The sequence below is a fragment of the Octopus bimaculoides genome, chromosome 4 (genome assembly GCF_046866305.1).
Source record: "Octopus bimaculoides isolate indiv1 chromosome 4, ASM4686630v1, whole genome shotgun sequence".
NCBI lineage: Eukaryota > Metazoa > Mollusca > Cephalopoda > Octopoda > Octopodidae > Octopus > Octopus bimaculoides.
In genome coordinates, this window is record NC_142931.1 from 106,151,533 (window position 1) to 106,171,487 (window position 19,955).

Here is a 19,955-nt window from a genome sequence, read left to right on the forward strand (position 1 = left end):
GAAGGGAAATAGCCCTGAAACTCGAGTCGCCTTTATATATTTATATATATTTATATATATATATTTATATATTTGATCCTTTATATTGAACACTCAATATTTCATCTACATTCAATACTTTCTTTCATGGTGCCATCCATTTTTATTTTATTTTATTTTATATTGTATATTGTATATTATATTATATATTGTATATTATATTATATATTGTATATTCCATATTCTATACCCCACATTAGTTCTGCAGGAATATAAATAAAACATAAAAAACAGACAGTGTTGGAACTCTTTTAAACAAAATAATATATATATATATATATATATGCATATGTGATTTTTTACTTGAAGAATGTTGATTATTGATGAAGTTGGCAAAGCAAGAAATAGATTTGATTGTTTGGTTGACCACAAAGGAAACTTCAAAACAACGTTCCCTAATAAATGATAATCAAATCAACAGTGTTCTTCTAAACTTCTCATTTCAATGATACTAAACAATCCATTCTTCACATCAGGATCAATATGGCCCTAAAAAAAGAAAGTAGCAAATTAATATCAAATTTATAATCTCATTAAAAAGTTTAATAAATCAACTTAATAATTTATAGTTTCAATCATTATGTATGCTCCTGCTATTAATCAGTTCTTTCAAGTTAATATTTAGCTGTCATACAGAATATGTTTGGGATAATTATTGTTTGCTTTACCTTTATATTCAGGATAATGAGAGAAAATAACATTTTCTTTACAGTGAAAGAACTAAAATATACAATCATCATCATCATCATCATCGTTTAACGTCCGCTTTCCATGCTAGCATGGGTTGGACGATTTGACTGAGGACTGGTGAAACCGGATGGCAACACCAGGCTCCAGTCTGATTTGGCAGAGTTTCTACAGCTGGATGCCCTTCCTAACGCCAACCACTCAGAGAGTGTAGTGGGTGCTTTTACGTGTCACCCGCACGAAAACGGCCACGCTCGAAATGGTGTCTTTTATGTGCCACCCGCACAAGCCAGTCCAGGGGCACTGGCAACGATCTCGCTCGAAAATCCTACAGGAGCCAGTCAGGCGGTACTGGCAACGGCCACGCTCAAAATGGTGCATCTCATGTGCCACCCGCACAAGAACCAGTCCAGGGGCACTGGCAACGATCTTACTTGGCTTGCCGGGTCTTCTCACGCACAGCCCATTTCCAAAGGTCTCGGTCCGTAGTCATCGCCTCGGTGAGGCCCAATGTACGAAGGTCTTGCCTCACCACCTCAGCCCAGGTCTTCCTGGGCCTACCTCTTCCACGGGTTCCCTCAACTGTTAGGGTGTGGCACTTTTTCACGCAGCTATCCTCCTCCATTCTCACCACATGTCCATACCAGCGCAATCGTCTCTCTTGCACGCCACAACTGATGCTTCTAATGTTCAGCTTTTCTCTCAAGATACTTACACTCTGACGGGTATTCACATTGACATTACACAATATATAATGCTTATCAATTTAATAATAAAAATATTAAATTTTGCCTCTTGAAGCCTTTCACTAAATTTTATTACACTAAAGAAACCAATTAAATGCTACGTTGAGGAAAAAGTTCATGCACCGTATTAAAATAATGATTTTTTTATGCAAGAATTTATTCAAAAACAACAACATCTATTCTTCAAAATAAAGCCCATCATTTTCCAAGACCTTATGCTAACGATCTGCAAGCTTTTGGATTTTGGCCAAAGTACCAATCCTTCGGCTTTGAATCAAAAAATTCTTGACAGGCTTCTTCAACTTCATCGAATGAATCAAATCGACAACATTTCATAAAGTGCTGCATTGATTGGAAGAGACCATAGTCAGATGGAGTAATGCCTGGACTATAGGCTGGATGCAGCAGAACTTCCACACCGTCCAATTCTTCAATCTTGTTGCTGGCCTTTCTAGTGGTATGTGGCTTTGCATTGTCTTGTTGAAACAAAGTGTGTTTTTGACGAACACAGTGAGTCATCATTGAACATGACATGAACTGAATGAACACACACACCACAAAAATATATAAAAAAAGCATTATTTTAACATGGCGTACAAACTTTTTCTTCAACCTAATATAAAGAGTTTTGCAAACCTGAATAGCACTGATTAAGTGTAAACGGTAAGTCTGCACAGTTTCTTGATAGCGTTTCTCTGAATCCTGGGAAGAAAGTGAAATAAATACATACATAAAGAAATTAAGAAAATAAACAAGCTAGAGATATTATCATCAATTGGCAATCTTTAATCCTGTATTTCTAGTACTGTTAACACAAAGTAAAATGCTTATAGCCCAAGGTTTAAAAATGGTTTTACTGGGTAGGTAGAGATAAGATCATATGATAAAGTTTGAAATTCTTCTCCAGAAAGCAAAAGACCTTAAGGAAGAAAATAACTGAACAGAAAATTTCCAGCAGAAACAAGTATTTTTGATAGTTTGACATATTTAGGATTATCTAAAAATATTTCAGGATGTGTATAGCAAGTTGTTCTCTATTTTTAGATTGTTTATTGCTTTTGAACTAGAAAAGTCTTATTTTCTTTCTTTCTTTCTTTCTTTCTTTCTCTCTCTCTCTCTCTCTCTCTCTCTCTCTCTCTTAGTTGAATTGAAAATATTTATATACATTTAAGATTTGAAATAACTGAGAAGATATATATTATGGCTGACTAATCAATGTGTTGGACTAACAACTTTAAGCTGATATTTATCCAGTTTTCCTTTTGCCAAGAATAAAGTTGAAAACTAGGTAACATTGCAATATCAGAATTGAATAGACAACATTAGCAAGACCATCACAGTAACCAAACAGATATTCTATGAATAAATGTAAATGTTTGAACACATGGATGGCAGAAATAGAAGTGTTGAATTAGATGCTTTGCAATATGTAATTATATCCTTTTACAGAAGCAGCATTATCATTTTAATGTCCACTTTTACCATGCTTACATGGGTCAGACAAAGTTTGTTGTGGCAGACTCTCTGCAACCAGATGCCCTTCTTATTGCCAACCATCATCTATTTTCAAGAAAGGCAATATTTCCATTAGACCACACGTTTCCATAGAAGATAGTGACACTCACAACATTCATCTGATGTTGAAAGAGGTCTCACGCATGCACACACACAGGTTTCTTTCAATTTTCAGTTGCTATCTACCAAATCTTCTTTGGTTAGTCCAATGCTTAGTAGAAGACATTTTCTCAAGGTGTTATGCAATGGTAGGGAACTGAACTGCTTAACCATGCAATCATGCCCTACTCCTCATTCTGAATCCAAACCTTCTAAAATCAACTTCATCTTCCTTAATTCATGGGGCAATGAAAAGAGTATGAGTAATAGGAATGTACTGGAACCAATTCCTTTTACCATATTTATTCATTCAAAAATGTTTTATGCTAAAGTTAGAAACTAATCAATACATCGTTATGAGGAAGTAACATAAATGAGTGTTAGACAAAGTACTATATCTGTTACCCTTTGTCTCAGTCATGGTACTGTGGTCATACTGGGGTATCGTTTTAAAGGGTTAGTCAAACAAATTGATCTCAGTACTTATTTTTAAAGTCTGGAACTTTTTCTATCGGTCTGTTTTGCTGAACTGCAAAGCTATAGGGACATAGACAAACCAACAACGGTTGTCAAGCAATAGTGGACACACACACACACACACACACACACACACACACACACAATTGGCTTCTTTCAGTTTCCATTTACCAAATCAACTCACAAAGTTTTGGTTGACCTGAGGTTACAGTAGAAGATATTTGTCCAAGGTGTCATGCAGTGGGACTGAACTTGAAACCATGTGGTTAGGAAGCAAACTTCTTTACCACACAACCATGCCTGCGCTATTAGGGAGTTTATTGTTTTGGCTATCTCTATTCTGAGTTATAATATTATCAGGGTTTAACTTACAAAAGTTTGATTTTAGAGAGTTGCATATTTCCTTGCAAAAAATTGGCATTTTGTCAAGGGTGATGTGTTGGGTAGTGGTGATAGAACCAGTATTTATGAACATGAAAGAAAGTAAAAATGTTCAAAGTAAAGATATTTAGATTTAAACCCATTATACTACATTCTTAATAATGATACAGTTTTGTAATTAGCTCTTTGGCAGTAAAAAAAAAAATTAATGAAAATATATTTCAATGAAAAAATATATTTAATCTTAGCCTTAAACAAATTAGAAAACTACTGTTGCTGCTGCTACTCCAACTACTCCAACTACTACTACTACTACTACTACTACTACTACTACTACTACTACTACTACTACTACTGTGTGGAGAGATGCCAAAATACAAAAATCACTGCTGTTGCTGCTACTCACTGCTACCAATCCTTAAACACAACAATCTTTTCCTCCCATGCAGTTGTTGGAATTCTTCTCCCAGTAACTTGAGGTTTGGGCATTTGGTTTACTTATATCACTAAGGAAATTAGGAAGGGCTGAACAACACAACTTCTCATTTCTCATTTTCTAAACATACCAGGCTTTTGGTGTTTTGTTTTTACTGATTAAACTTTATTTCTCTGATTAATAATGGTGCCAAGAAATAAATTCTTAGGTTTAAGCTGTGTGGTTAATATATTTGCTTTCCAGCCATATGATTTTAGGTTCAGTTCTACTGCATGTCATCTTGGGAAGATGTCTTCTATTATAGTCCTGGGATAACTAAAGCCATGTGAGTGATATTAAATCAAAGTATGCAGTACTATAGATCCATTTCAGCTGATGACCACAGCAAGCAGTTTTACATTGGGTATTAGATAACCAGGTGTTAGATAACAGGTGAGTTAACTAACTCCACATGCTCTTCAGAGATGGAAGGTATGGAGTGGCTGTTCTGTGTTATTGAAAGTAAAAAAATGTCACATCTGGTTTGTGGGAACTGCAAAGAAAGATGAAATGAAGTCATGGGAGACAATTGAGCAAGGGATTTATTAAGAGTTATGTCTCTTGAACCCCAAAACCCCTGAGTTGGTTGTAAAATCAAGGGTATTCAGGAAATTAAGGCAAATATCTTAGTCAGCAGTCCATGCAAATTCCCAGCTAACAGGATGTAAAGAGATGAAATAACATCCAGTTAATCCAAAAATGTTCTATACAAACCAAAAATCCAGAAAACGCACCAATTATAAGAATACTGCAGCCATTGCTGAGTACAAAATTAAATGATAAGAAGAATAAAATTGGCACTACTATATTTATTAATTAGTAATGATTGTTTCAATAATTGGTGGAGTTATTACATCATCAACATGCTGGAATATCTTTATCTTTTGTTTGTTTCAGTCATCAGACTGCAGCGATGCTGGGGCACTGCCTTGAAGAATTTTTAGTTGAATGAATTGACTCCAGTAATTATTTTATTGTTAAGCCTGGTACTTATTCTATTGGTCACTTTTGCTGAACCGCTAAGTCATGGGGATGTAAAAACACAAACACCAATTGTTAAGGAGTGGTGGGGAACAAACACAGATACAAAGACACACACACCATTTGAGTGTGATTGTTTCCAGCTTTGCCTTACTGGCACTTGTGCCGGTGGCATGTGAACAAAACTTTAAAAAACATTTGTAAGACAGAAACTAAGATGTTCAATTTCAAACAATTGACCACATATCTAAAAAGACTGAAATATTTCATCATTGGAATAGAATGCAATGCAGTGGTTATGTACTGTAGGTTAGCATTGAGTTGCTAATAGTTTTAGACTAACACTAATCTCATTTTGCTTTTATTGTTAATGACATGTATTAGTGTATAATGGTGATCACTTGTCTTGACAATGTCTTTTCTGAGAATTCTACTCATTTCCAACAAATAAACTTAGATTAAGGGAACTTGTAATGCAGATTTAAAATTGATTTGAGAAGATTTTTGATGGATTAATTTTTAGTTCAGCCAGAGAGCAAATCTCTAAGTTTGGTTGGTGGTGGGGAATTAACTCATATATTAACAAACAAATATTTGTTCAGAAAAAGAATACCAAGAATGCTTGTCGAACAGTCATAGAGTATGAGGAAACATATTTGATCATTAGGACAGTCTTTTAATTCTGGCTTCAGTTCACAAATAGTTTTAATTCTAGTTCACTATATTTCTTGATTGGCCCATTGAAATTAACTGAATCATACACTTGTAGTCGTAATCAGCAATATTAGGTTATGTACAATCGATTCAGAAATGTCATGCCAATGTCCTTTTAAAGAATTCCATGAATGACCAAGTCAATGAGAGAGTCTTTGTCTACAAGAGGTATAAAGGCAAGTACCTCAGAAAGGTTAGAATTGCTCATAGTTCTTTTGAGGATGTACAGAATTTTGAAATGTGTTCCTATTTCTTTCTCATGAAACAAGTATGAATTGTTAATTGGGTGTGATCAATGCAATGAAAAATTCCCATAGAAATAAAGCCTTTAACCTGCAACAAGGGGCAGTTACACAAGACGAAGCTTATTTAGAAGTTTGACTTGTAGAATTCAAAAGTTCTTAAGCCACTTCACAAAGTAACTGCACTATTTTTTATTTGTATGGCAGAGTCATACAAATAGAATTCTTGGTATTTATGAAGCATGAACCTGATTTATGGTTGGAATAAAAGTTAGAGTTTTGTTTTCCAGTAGCTTGTTTCATATAGAGACAGAAGGGAACTGGTTGTAAATGAATGGAAATATATTCATCTCTTTATACGTCAGCCATTACATTTTTGAAGTTACAATCTAAGATATGTTTCTAACCAGGTCTTACATACATTGCAACAGATTCTATTGTCAATTGTTTGCATGAGAAGAGCTTGTGTACTACTATGGCATCCTTTGTCAATTAAATAAAGCTAATTTTAAGCAGTTAAAGCATCATTGTGAACAACATACTAAAAGATTATTTAACAACTATTTTGCTTTAACAAACTTTGCTAGTAGTCCCCGATAAGAGCCACCACTCCATTCAAGTATAGATTTATACTGAGTAATGCAAACAGTCAATGCTTAAAGGTGTGTGAAACCTCAGGAGCTGTTGAAGCTGCATCAAGTTCTTTCTCATATTATAATTCCCACTTTGTTTTCATGATTACAACTTTTAGTAAATTAAATTGGAAAGGTGAGTCACTGAAGATGAGAGATATTGGTAGAACAATAGAATCAGTGGTTTACAAGAGTATTTATAGTAGTAGTAGGTACTAACTGTTGAGTTTTGTGGTGATTTAGTAACCATTTCTAATCTTATTATATAAAACATTATTTACATAGAATTATAAAATTAACAAATCTTGCTATTTAAAAAAAATGTTTATTGAAAGTGTACAAAAATGTTTATTGAAACTGTGTAAAAATATTTATTTTGTTAAATCTTCTGTAACAAATGGTATTAACTACATTAACAACTTGTTCCATAATTGCTTAAAGAGATCAGGAATTTTGAGTAATAATCAATGACGAGGTGAAAATATTTTTAGCATATATGTTGTGGATGTGTAAAATACCGAACAATATCATCATTTTATTTGTTATTCTTCATAATATCTATTTAAATATATATTATGTAAAATATATTTTATATTTTTATTGGAAATTCTTCTAGAGCATTATCTTTTTATTTATAGCATAATCACTAAAGGTATTAAACATAATACAAAGTGTAACCAAAAATCTCCCAGATTCTTCATTCTTGGCCACATAAAATGTAGGAAGGTTTTTCTGCCACAATCTTTATCAGCTACATCAACATTAACTGTATTCATTTTTAGCTTTTTAAACACTTTGAGAGGTAATTCTGAGCTGGAAGCTTTGGGTTACTATTTCTACCAACTTGGCCAACCCATGTCAATAAAGAAAGCATATCCATTATGATATACTTGGATATGAGAATATCCAGTGTGTGTGTGTGTGTGTGTGTGTGTGTGTGTGTGTGTGTGTGTGTGTGTGTGTGTGTGTGTGTGTGTGTGTGTGTGTGTGTGTGTGTGTGTGTGTGTGTGTGTGTGTGTGTGTGTGTGTGTGTGTGTGTGTGTGTGTGTGTGTGTGTGTGTGTGTGTGTGTGTGTGTGTGTGTGTGTGTGTGTGTGTGTGTGTGTGTGAGAGAGAGAGAGAGAGAGAGAGAGAGAGAGAGAGAGAGAGAGAGAGAGATTATTATCCTCATTAATGTTTTTATATCTGCCCATCCAAGGACTGGATGTTTATAAAATTGCCTCTATCTTGTCTATACACATTTCCTTTACCTACTTTCATTCCTCTTAGGTCACTCCTACCATGATAGTTCTTGGTTATCTTAGGTTTGCATCTGTTAAGGCTGTGAACTCCCAAATGACCTACAATATTTAAGTACTAATTTATATTTTTATCACTCTCATTTCCTCCCTCCATCTTTCTCTCTCTCCCTTTTCTCTTCCTCCTTGCGTGTATGTATGTATGTATGTATGTATGTATGTATATATATATATATATATATATATATATATATATATATATATAAATATATATATATATTTATATACATACATATATACATGTACGTATATTTATCTGTGTATATATATATACGTATAAATATATATACACATACTAGCATGCATGAATGCACACACACACACACACACACACACACACACACATTTCCACTTCAACCAGTGTTGCATTTGTGCAAATGTATACAAATTAAAGATTCTATTTTTATGAAGTCACTAATATTCCATAGCTAGTAATGCCTCCAGCATTATAACCAGCGCTAAATTAGGTTCTTGTCTGTGTTCATTTAACTCTGATTGCTGTGAGATTCATCTTACTTTATACACAAATGCCATGAACGTTTTAAAAACTGGTAAAACAAAATTCTTAGATTTAAGAAAAATATATGTAGGTTAAGAAAAATAAATATTTATAATTTTGCTGTGGAATGAAACTTGGAGAAGATAAACCCCAAGTTTTTGCAATAATGTGGATTAAGGATTTTTTAATGGCTTTCAGATTAACACCAGCAAGCCAGTTTGTACACCCTATGTACATTAATATTCTTTTTCTAGATTGTTCTAAGCTTTTTATTTATTTATACAGGAGCTCGAGAGGAACACATTCTGATATGAAATTAAAAGTTCAATACTTGTGATTTTGGTGAAAACTTATGGGAGATTCTCAACTAATACACACACACACACACACACACACACATGTATGTATATGTGTATCCATGTATGTGTGTGTATGTGTGTGCGTAAATATATACATATTCTTTTATTCTTTTACTTGTTTCAGTCATTTGATTGCGGCCATACTGGAGCATTGCCTTAAAGAGTGTTAGTCGGAGAAATCAACCCCAGGACTTATTCTTTGTAAGCCTAATACTTATTCTATCAGTCTCTTTTGCCAAATCTCTATGTTATGGGGACATGAACACACCAGTATCGGTTGTCAAGCGATGGTGGGAGGACAAACACAGACACATACATAAAAATATATACATACATATATACATACATACATATATATATATATATATATATATATATATATATATATATATATATACATATATATATATCTATCTATCTATATATATATTATTATATATATATATATATATATACATATATATATATATATATATATATATATATATATATATATACATATATAACAAGCTTCTTTCATTTTCTGTCTACCAGATCCACTCACAAAATTTGGTCGACTCAAGGCTATAGTAGAAGACACTTGCTCAAGGTGCCACACAGTGGGACTGAACCCAAGACCATGTGGTTGGGAAGCAAGCTTCTTACCAAACAACTACACTTGCGCCTATATATATATATGTATGTATGTGTACACATATACACATATATACATACACAATGTTTTTTTTTATGGTAAAAAACTTAAATTGATACTCAGAGTTTCTAAGCAAGCAATTATGTGACATAACCAATAAGCAGAGAGAAGTTTTGGAACAATACAGTGGTTTACAGATATTTAGAAATATTTGTAAGCCATTACATTGTTCCAAAAGTTAACTTTCGTTTAATGATCATTTACAAGAAAAAAAGAGTATAGTTTACCTTTGGTATATGAATGTATTTACTTTATTCACCTTGTTTTGCAGCTATGTGCTCACATATGCATATATGTGTGTGTGTGTGTGTGTGTGTGTGTGTCTGGATGTATGTATGTATGCATGCATGTATGTATGTGTGTGTATATATATGTATATATATAAATCTAGTTAAATATATTCAATGAGAATATTATATACTGAATTTACATTGAGTGCTCTATTGTATCATATATTAATACTATTAAAGTATTTATGTATTTAATACGAGCGATTATATATACTATATAATATATTGTTAATAATATCAGGAAATCAATATCAGAAAATACTTCAGGAAGATATATACGTGTGTAGAATATATTTATATTTTTAATAAAAAAAACCATTCGATAAATTATACAAAGTTCACATTTTATATCTCTGAGGAGCAGAAATGTCTATAAATGATTATCAATATAGGATTCCATTATAGGGACAACACTTCTGTGAAACGATTGTAAGATGCTTTTAAAACTTAATTAAAAACTTTTAAACTGTCATATTTATTATGACAGGAGTGGCTGTGTGGTAAGTAGCTTGCTTACCAACCACATGGTTCCGGGTTCAGTCCCACTGTGTGACACCTTGGGCAAGTGTCTTCTACTATAGCCTCGGGCCGACCAAAGCCTTGTGAGTGGATTTGGTAGACGGAAACTGAAAGAAGCCCGTCGTATATATGTATATATATATATATATATATATATATATATATATATATATATATATATATATATATGTATGTGTGTTTGTGTGTCTGTGTTTGTCCCCACCACCATCGCTTGACAACCGATGCTGGTGTGTTTACGTCCCCATAACTTAGCGGTCCGGCAAAAAGAGACCGATAGAATAAGTACTAGGCTTACAAAGAATAAATCCTGGAGTCGATTTTCTCGACTAAAGGCGGTGCTCCAGCATGGCTGCAGTCAAATGACTGAAACAAGTAAAAGAGTAAAAGAGAATATATTTATATTTATACATATTTACATATATTTATATATATGTTTATATTTTTAATACAACAATTATTCTACACACGTATATATCTTCCTGAAGAATTTTCTGATAATGATTTCCTGATATTATTAACAATATATTATATAGTATATATATATATATATATATAGCATACTGTTGTATTGACTACTCTTTTCTACCATATATATGTAAGGTGGAAGTGGGGTCAGGGGGCGAATAGCATTCAATTAACCAATTCTGATCAGTACACTACAGAATACTTAAGTGTGAAAGAAATGGGTATGGAAGGACAAAGGGGTAAGTATTAAGGATTACACTAGAATACTTAACAGGAAGAAAAGAAAAAGGAAAGGAGAAGAAAATGAAAAAGGCTATCCATTGAAATTGGCTGACTTGTCAGAGGTCATTGCAATAAGAAAGTGGAGTGGTGGTTTCTGTAATGGGTAAGATGCTTGACAGATTGGAACATAATTACATAAGTAGATACCTGTCTAAAAAAACTGACAGAAAAGCATTTTAGTATATAGTACTCATTAATGTAAAGTATAGTAGATATATTTGTTTGTTCTTCTTGTAAGGGCCATTATCTGACTGAACAAATACACACACACACACATCTATATGGTTGAAGTCAAACTGTCCAAGTACAACAGCTTCCTGCACATTGACCATCCATCTTAGTATAAGTTTACTTGTCACTGGTCACTTCTGTGATCTCATAGTCTAGACAATCATTGACTTCCAACTCATACTGCAAATCGGACATTTCATCTTTTCTAATGGATCTTAGTCTATTTGGGTGGCATGCTTTGAGATGGCATTTTAACTCAACCTTAGAACAGCATACTTGGCTACATAAGCCACATGGAAGGTCAGACGAGGTGTTATATTGCTTTTTGGCATCATGAGTAACATGACCCTGTTCCTGGCTTAGCAATGCAAATTTTGAAAGGCGTACACAATCATAGACCTGGTATTATAAGGGACTGTCTAGAGCCTTGTTCTAGGAGTGTTACTTCAGCCTTCCTATGTTCCCAGTATGTTTCAATTGCACAAGCTAAGCACTTGAAGTAATTTATTCACTTAGGTATTTAAATAATTATGGGTATGTATGTACGGTGAACATTTTTGTTTTTAATAATATCAAATTGTTACTTACTATTAACTGTTGCTGAAGTTGTGATATAAGAACCTTCAGTAATTCGGTCTGATTCGCTTTCTGTGTATGAATCTGTTCCTTCTCTGAGCTATTGTTAGGAAGTGTCTGTTGAATGTTGTTATCATCTTTAGTTTGAATAGACCTTTCATTTGGCTGGTAGGGGTATGATTGAAGTTGTTCTTGTTGATTAGAGTGTAGTTGAATGCTGCTGTCATTAATATTGTTGCTATCAAGGCCACTGATATCTTTAGTAGCCACATTTTGTTTTTCAAGCAACAATGATGTATAATTTTTCTCTAACAAGCTATAGTCTTCAGTTGCTGTATTTAATTTTTGTTTTAGCTTACTGTTTTCATTGAATGATATTTCAAGGTCTTCAATAACAATCTCTTTCTCCAGGAATAATTTTTTGTTTTCATCCCTCAGTGTCTGCAAATGATCCAATATTATACTTTGGTCTTGTAGAACTTCTGAGCAGCTGTTCAGTTGAATACTTCTTCTTAACCCATCTTCTCCTGTGACATCCTCCAGTAATTCTGGTTTCTTCTGTTGACTTGTTCTTAAATCAGTGTCTGAATGCTTGTTTATTATATTTTGCTTGCCTTGCTCCCAGTTCTCAAAATTAGGATTAATAGTTTCAGGGATTTCTTGAATAACATTCTTTGTTTCCAAGGCAGCTATTTCATTTTGGGTAACCCATTTGGTGTTAGTTACCTTTTCAAAGATTTCTTGCATTTTATCCCGTTCTTCAAGGAGTTTCTCATAATCCTCTTGCAGTATGTCCCCAGCATGGACTAAGTCTTGGTGTTCTTTTTGCAGATGCAGGTAATCTTGTTTGAGTTGTTCAAGTTCCAGTGTTAGTAAGTCATTTTGTTGCTGTATTGGAGATAGCTGACTGTCTTGCCCACTGTCAATACTCCCATCAGAGTCTTTCCTCATAAATCGATTATAAACTTTACTTAATTGAAAAGATAACTGTTCAATTTGAAAGTGCAAGCATTCATTTTTGGCTAGTAGATCATTAATTTTATCATCTGTAACGAAATCAGCTCGGGTTTCTGAATCTTGGCACTGATTCTGAAAGGAAAACAAAAAGAAAAACAACAGTTAAATAATTAAATTTTCTCACCATTACTAATTATCATATTTTTAGTTTTGGAAAAGAAGGTTACCAAAAAGCTGCTGTTCTATCAATTAAGCACAGAGGAATAAGTGTTTTTTAGAGCAATCATCTTACAAATGGAAAGATTAGACAGTAAAACATTTCATATTTATTTTAATATTTATGAAATAATTCTTTATCATTATGAAGTCTTTGATCAAAAAGATAATAATTTTTGTTAAAGAGCTTAAAACAACAAAAGAGAAAACTAAGAAAACAATATTGTTGAGTTGTAGTATGTCTTGGTTGGTCCCTCTCATTATATGATATTTTCACTGATATAATCCCTGACTGTCTTCAGGCACCATGATTTTGCAACAATTCTTATATTCCAAGCTGCTATAATTTGACTCCAAATCTTTTAGAGAAGATTGATCATTCTTTAATTGTTTCTGCATACTCATTAATTAATCAATTTCAACAAATGAAATATAATTTCATTAAGCATTGTTATTTAGTCTTAGATCAGTACTAGCTAAACAGATGTACTTTCAAAGGTGTTCCAGTTGTGAAATTGTTACTTTTTCTTCTGACATAATATTTTGAACAACATTATCTTATGTGTCCTTTCTTTTAGAATAAGGTTGGGTGTGACTTGAATGAGATTTATTGGTTATTTCCAATGTACAGTGACAAACACGGAGTATCTTTCATTGATGTGGGAAGATTTGTCAGTAACTCAAACATCTGAGGCAGGAAGAGAACATTTGCCCAAGGTTGAGATTGGTGAGGGCTTTAAGATGCTTAGCTCCTTTTTGCATGATTGTCCATATTTGTAATAAACAGATAATTCAAATTTATTTTTACTTATAGGATATAAAATATTTATTCATATTTTATACTATATATATAGGCCTAGGCTTAGCTGATTCCCAACTATGTGGTTTGAGTTCAATCCTGCTGTGGGCATACATCTTCTACTGCAGCCCTCAGCCAACCAAAACCTGAGGAGTGGATTTAGCTGACAGAAGCTGAAAGAACCTTGTTGTGTGTGTGTGTATATATATATATATATATATATATATATATATATATATATATATATATACATGTAAGAACCTTGTTGTATATATATATATATATATATATATATATATATTGGGGTAGATACATGAAAGAGTGATGGAAAATAAACAAACTTTAAATCAGTTCAAATATGTTTGAATTTAACTAATTCTGGATTGCCTTGAAAATGTTGTGTTAACATGTATTTTTGGAAATATTAGCTTGTTCAGAAAATACTGCCTGATTTTTCGAAAACATTTTTCAAATTCGATTTAAGATGTTATTTTTGTAGTGTTTTAGATGAAATTTTACATGCTTAATAATTGATGTGTACTCTTAATAAATTTTTATTGATTTCTCTCAGAATATAATTTTGAAGTGTAGAAATCCTTAATTTCAAACATGAAAAGAGAAGAAATGCATTTACTTTTTTTTTTTGCCTGAATTGAAGCTTGGACATAATGCTTTCCAAATGACCACCAATATCAACAGAGTATGGGGTAAAGGGTCCACCAGTGATCAAGCAGTATGATGGTGGTTTGAGAGATTCTGTAGCAGGAATGAGAGAGAGCCTCGAAAATAAAGAAAGCAGAGGATGTCCATCCACCCTTGATGATCAACAATACTCGAACAAATCCCATGACCAAGTGTCAGAAAAATGTCTCATATGCTTGGCATCAGTATTTTAACAGTATTAGATCACCTGAAGGAAATCAGCAAAGTGAAAAATCTTGATAAATGGGTTCTGCATGATCTCAATGAAAATCAAAGGCTTCAGCATTTTGAAGTGTGTTTGATGATCTCTCTGCAAAACTTTTAATGACCCATTTCTTGATTGAATAGTGACTTGCAATGAAAAATGGACCCTTTATGACAATCATAAACAATTGGGTCAATGGCTTGATCGTGATGAAGCACCCAAGCATTTCCTGAAACTGAAGTTGTATCAGCAGAAGATTATGGTTACTGTCTGGTGGTCTGTTATTGGTGTTATCCATTACAGCTTTCTGGAACCTAACCAGAGCATTACATTGGAAGTTTACTGTAAGCAACTGGAAGAAATGCATGTTCACTTGAGCAAAATGAGACCTGCACTTGTTAATCGATGTGGTCCAATTCTGCTCTATGACAATGCTCAATTGCATGTTTCTAGGATGACACTGCAGAAGCTCACAAAAGAAGTTCAAAATGAGAGAAATCAAAAGGTGGAAACTTTCAGATGATGAATGATGAATTTATATGTATAAATATATATTTAATATATTTAATGTATTTGATGTGTCTAATTCACTTATGTCCATAATTGCTTCTATACTTGCTCAACCTGATCCATATTATAGCCTTTCTTTACCTTGTAGAATGATCCCCTGTAAAGACATCGGAGTCAAATTTTGAATCTTTTGAGCACTACTAAGTGTCTTCTATAGAGAATATCTGGATCTCAGCTGTTGACTATATATATATATATATATATATATATATGCACACACACACACACATACATGCCTGGCACTTTGCTGTACTCAAGAAGACCTGTACTCCTCAGCAGAAGTGTTAAGGCCAGTCCCCCTGGTGAAGAGGATTGGCCAGTAAGAGTCCTGAGCCAGCGCCACATAAAAAGCACTTGTGCTGGTACCATGTAAAAGCACTCACGTGGTGCCACATAAAGGCACCCAGACACTCTGTAAAGTGGTTGGTGTTAAGAAGGGCATCCAACCGTAGAAACTATGCCAAATCAGACCGGAACCTGGTGCAGCTCTCCAGCTTGCCAGCTCAGATCAAACCATCCAGCCCATGCCAATATGGACAGTGGACATTAAATGATGATAATGATATATACACACACACACACACACACACACACACAGTGTTCAGGCTAAATTTGACAGCTTGCATAAAAGGAGAAGAAAACACCATATCCCATCCAAAAATAAAAACATTTTATAAAAATCAAGATATCAACTAAATTATGGCTGGGAGATAACAGTTTACTCAAAGTAGCCACCCTCAGCTCCCAACACAGCCTCAAGAAGGCTATGGACCTGGTGCATGCATTCCTCACTGTGTCCCTGGGAAGATCTTCACACACCTCTTTGATCTTGGCAACCAGTTCAGCCTTGGTGGTGCAGGTGGAGTGGTTGACATCTTTATCAATGGTGACCTACACATAGTAATTTCATGAATTACAATTGGGAGTATTATAGGAAGCTTGAAATTGAGGCTGATGAAGTCATAGAAATTCTCTGACAGCCACTTCTGACTGTTTCTGGAGGTACGGCAAGGAGCCAAACCCTGCTGTCACACATCTGGCCTTCAAGCAGCAATCCTTTGCAGCCAGAGATTGACCACAGTCTCCAGCAGCTTCACATAGCTATCTGAATTGAGCCTAAGGCCTGTTCAAAGATGTGCGGATGAATTCCAGTGGGCAGATACAGTCAGAATACTTGCTCTGTTCCTTCCTGCTAGTCATAGCTTTGTAGTCTCTGTTGTAACTGTCCATGTCACGTTTTATAGCTTTTGCAGTATTTACAGAGCATTGAGCAGCAATCATGATGTTGGCATTTGATACCTGGCATGAATCATCATGATACAGATAACTATTTTCCAATGTTCAGATGGTTTCCAGCTTTCTGGGTCAGCTTAACTTTTTCTCAACTACAACTTAAATCTCTATGCTCTCGACTATTCACTAATACATCAAGCTGTTTCTGAGAAAAGAAGACATAGAATATCACCAAATTTAGTCCCAATACTGCTACCCTCAACACATATGTGTATGTATGTGTGTAACTCTGTGTACGTCTGTGTGAGTGAACTCGTATTTCCGTCTTCTTCAAATGTGTTCACTTGCTAGTTGTAAACAGTGGTTTTGCTAATGGTATTATTTGCTTGCAGTCTACCACAAAAGTATGTCTAGGTTTTTTGACATTTCTTGACATTTCAGGACATTGTGTGATCTTCATAAACAAATGGCTCATTCATACAGTGTTGCTTATTTCCATGTTGTTTGTTGTTTAGTAGACTGGGAGATTATTACCTCACTTTACAACAAGTGGAAATTAGAGACAAGAAGGGCATCCAGAAGTAGAAAACAGTCCCAATATACTTTTGTCTGATGTGCGCAAGCATGGAAAAGTATACATTAAAACAATGATGATGATGATTGATGTATCTGCCAGTCTATCTAGTTATCTATCTCTGCATATCTTATATACATAGATCAACACCAGATTGGTAGATGAATAATTTCTTTTAAGAGTAGACCATTATTGATGTGATATCCTTGGTTTAATGCAAATATATTCTATATTGCTAATTATTGAATCAGGCTGCTTGCTTGTCTGCTTGCCATTGTGTGTGTGTGTGTGTGTGTGTGTGTGTTTGTGAAAGAGATAGAGAGACTGAGACAAAGTTTTACTTGTCAATGTTATTGGAGAAGTGCTAAATTTTCATCCAACTGAATCTGCAGCTAGGACTGAATTCTCACTCAGAATAATTTAATTTTCATTGCTTATGTAATTTTGCATACTTATACACACACACACACGTTATGTATACCTATGTACATATATATATAGAGGTAGTTTTTGCTAATAAAGATGATGAAGAGGGCCGGCTGCATTTGTGGCATAATTGGGCATTTAAGCTCATGTAATTGATATTTTAGCTGATCCTCAGAAACATGTATGTATTATATAAAGCATAAATACCAATTACATTTTCTGTGTTCCTTTATACACACACATAAACACATGCACGCATACATGCATGCATACACACACACTCACATTTATACATAAACACATGCTTTTTATATTTTTTGTATTTCCGTTTACATACTTTATAACAATGTAGACCAGCCCATTATATTTGTATAACTGCATTATCACATACCTTCTTTAATCATTGCATTATCTTTTTTATTTATCTTTTATATAACCTCATGTGTGTATGTACATACATACATACATATATATATATACACACATACATATCTCTCTCTCTCTTTTTCTCTCTCTCTCTCTCTCTCTCTCTCTCTCTCTCTCTCTCTCTCTATATATATATATATATATATATATATATATATATATATATATATATATATATATCCATACATACATATCCATCTATCTATCTATCGAAATAAAATATATATCCATACATACACACAGGGTGCGGTGAATATATTGTCGTCTAATTTACGCAGAAATGAAAATAACACTGACATCTCATTTTAACAGATATATTTACCAAAATTAAATAAAAATATCTTGAAATACTAAAGAGCAAATATATTCAATAAAATCGCCATTGGCTTCAACCATATAAATTCAGAATCTTCTGCAACTCTTCAGGATGATTTCCTTGTTTAAGTTGGTGAACATTGCCATAATCCTTGCCTTGGTGTTACAAGGAGTTTTGTTGGTCTCTCACTCAACTGCACCCCACACATAATAATCAAGGGGTTTGCAGTGTGGGGAATTAGGTGACAAGATTTTAGGGGTGGTGTGGTCGCAGAAATTGTCTGACAGCCATGACTGAGTTCTCCTGCTTGTGTGGCATGGTACAGAGTCCTGTTGCCAGACATAGGGTCTTCCAGCAGCCATCCTCTTCACCCAGGGCAGTACTACCACCTCCAGGCACTTGATGCAAGCTTCCATGTTGAGTCTGAGGTGGTGTGGGAAGTTGAATGGAAGCATAATTAGTGATCACTCCAAACACCATGATGTTGACTGGATGTTTGATTTTTATCACTCTCAGTACCATCTATTAGTATTGGAGATTCCAGCACGAATGCCAAGCAGTACAGCATGTTGTTTCCAAATTTCTGGCAGAGTGAATTGCATCATGTTTTTCTCACGAGTAGTGCCCAACTGACCCTACTGTACTGTGTAGTCAGCAAAATCAAAAACAAACAATGCACATGCGTGAAATTAAAAATATAAAATGGTGACAATTTACCTATTTCACCCTGTATATACATACATACATACATACACATATATATATATATTTATATATACATACATATATAAAAAAATATATATCCATATATCTATGTATCTACTATCTATATCTATATATATATATAATACATATTCATATATATATATTTACTGTACACATTCTTTCATTATTGCTGATTTTTTTCATATTTCTATTCTTTTTCCATATATTTTATTCATCTAACTTCATATATTTGTTTGTGTCCTCCTACTTTCATAATACTACTTGGTTTGTTTTCTCTCCATCTCTCTCTCTCTCTTTCTCTTATTCCCTTCCTACCACTCACTTAATGCTTGTATATGCTTTCAAATATCTTCATATATAATTTTAGTATCCTTTAATAAACTTTTTATATATTTTCATATATTTTTTATGGTTTCTATTTTTGGTTTTATATACTCCTCTCATCCATTTATACTCCTTTTGATGTCCTTCTCTTATATATTCCTTTTCTCATGCCTCTTCATACATCCTTCAAATAATTTCCTCCCTCAACATTGCCTCATCTATTTCATTCCCTCACACAAAACCCCTTTCTTATAATTATA

At 33.8% G+C, this 19,955-nt stretch overlaps 1 protein-coding gene across 5 annotated transcripts in view; it reads right to left on the minus strand.

The window, feature by feature from the left end:
• Positions 1-321: 321 nt before the first annotated feature.
• LOC106883648 (uncharacterized) overlaps positions 322-19,955 on the minus strand; it is a 654,180-nt gene continuing 634,546 nt past the window's right edge. For all 5 annotated transcript variants that reach the window (XM_014934744.3, XM_089351157.1, XM_089351155.1 and 2 more), the window contains 3 exons: positions 12,234-13,310; positions 2,109-2,174; positions 322-528 (listed from right to left, as the gene is read on the minus strand). In XM_014934744.3, coding sequence (XP_014790230.3) covers positions 454-528; positions 2,109-2,174; positions 12,234-13,310 — 1,218 coding nt within the window. In that variant the 3' untranslated portion in view covers positions 322-453. The remainder of the gene's footprint in view (positions 529-2,108; positions 2,175-12,233; positions 13,311-19,955) is intronic.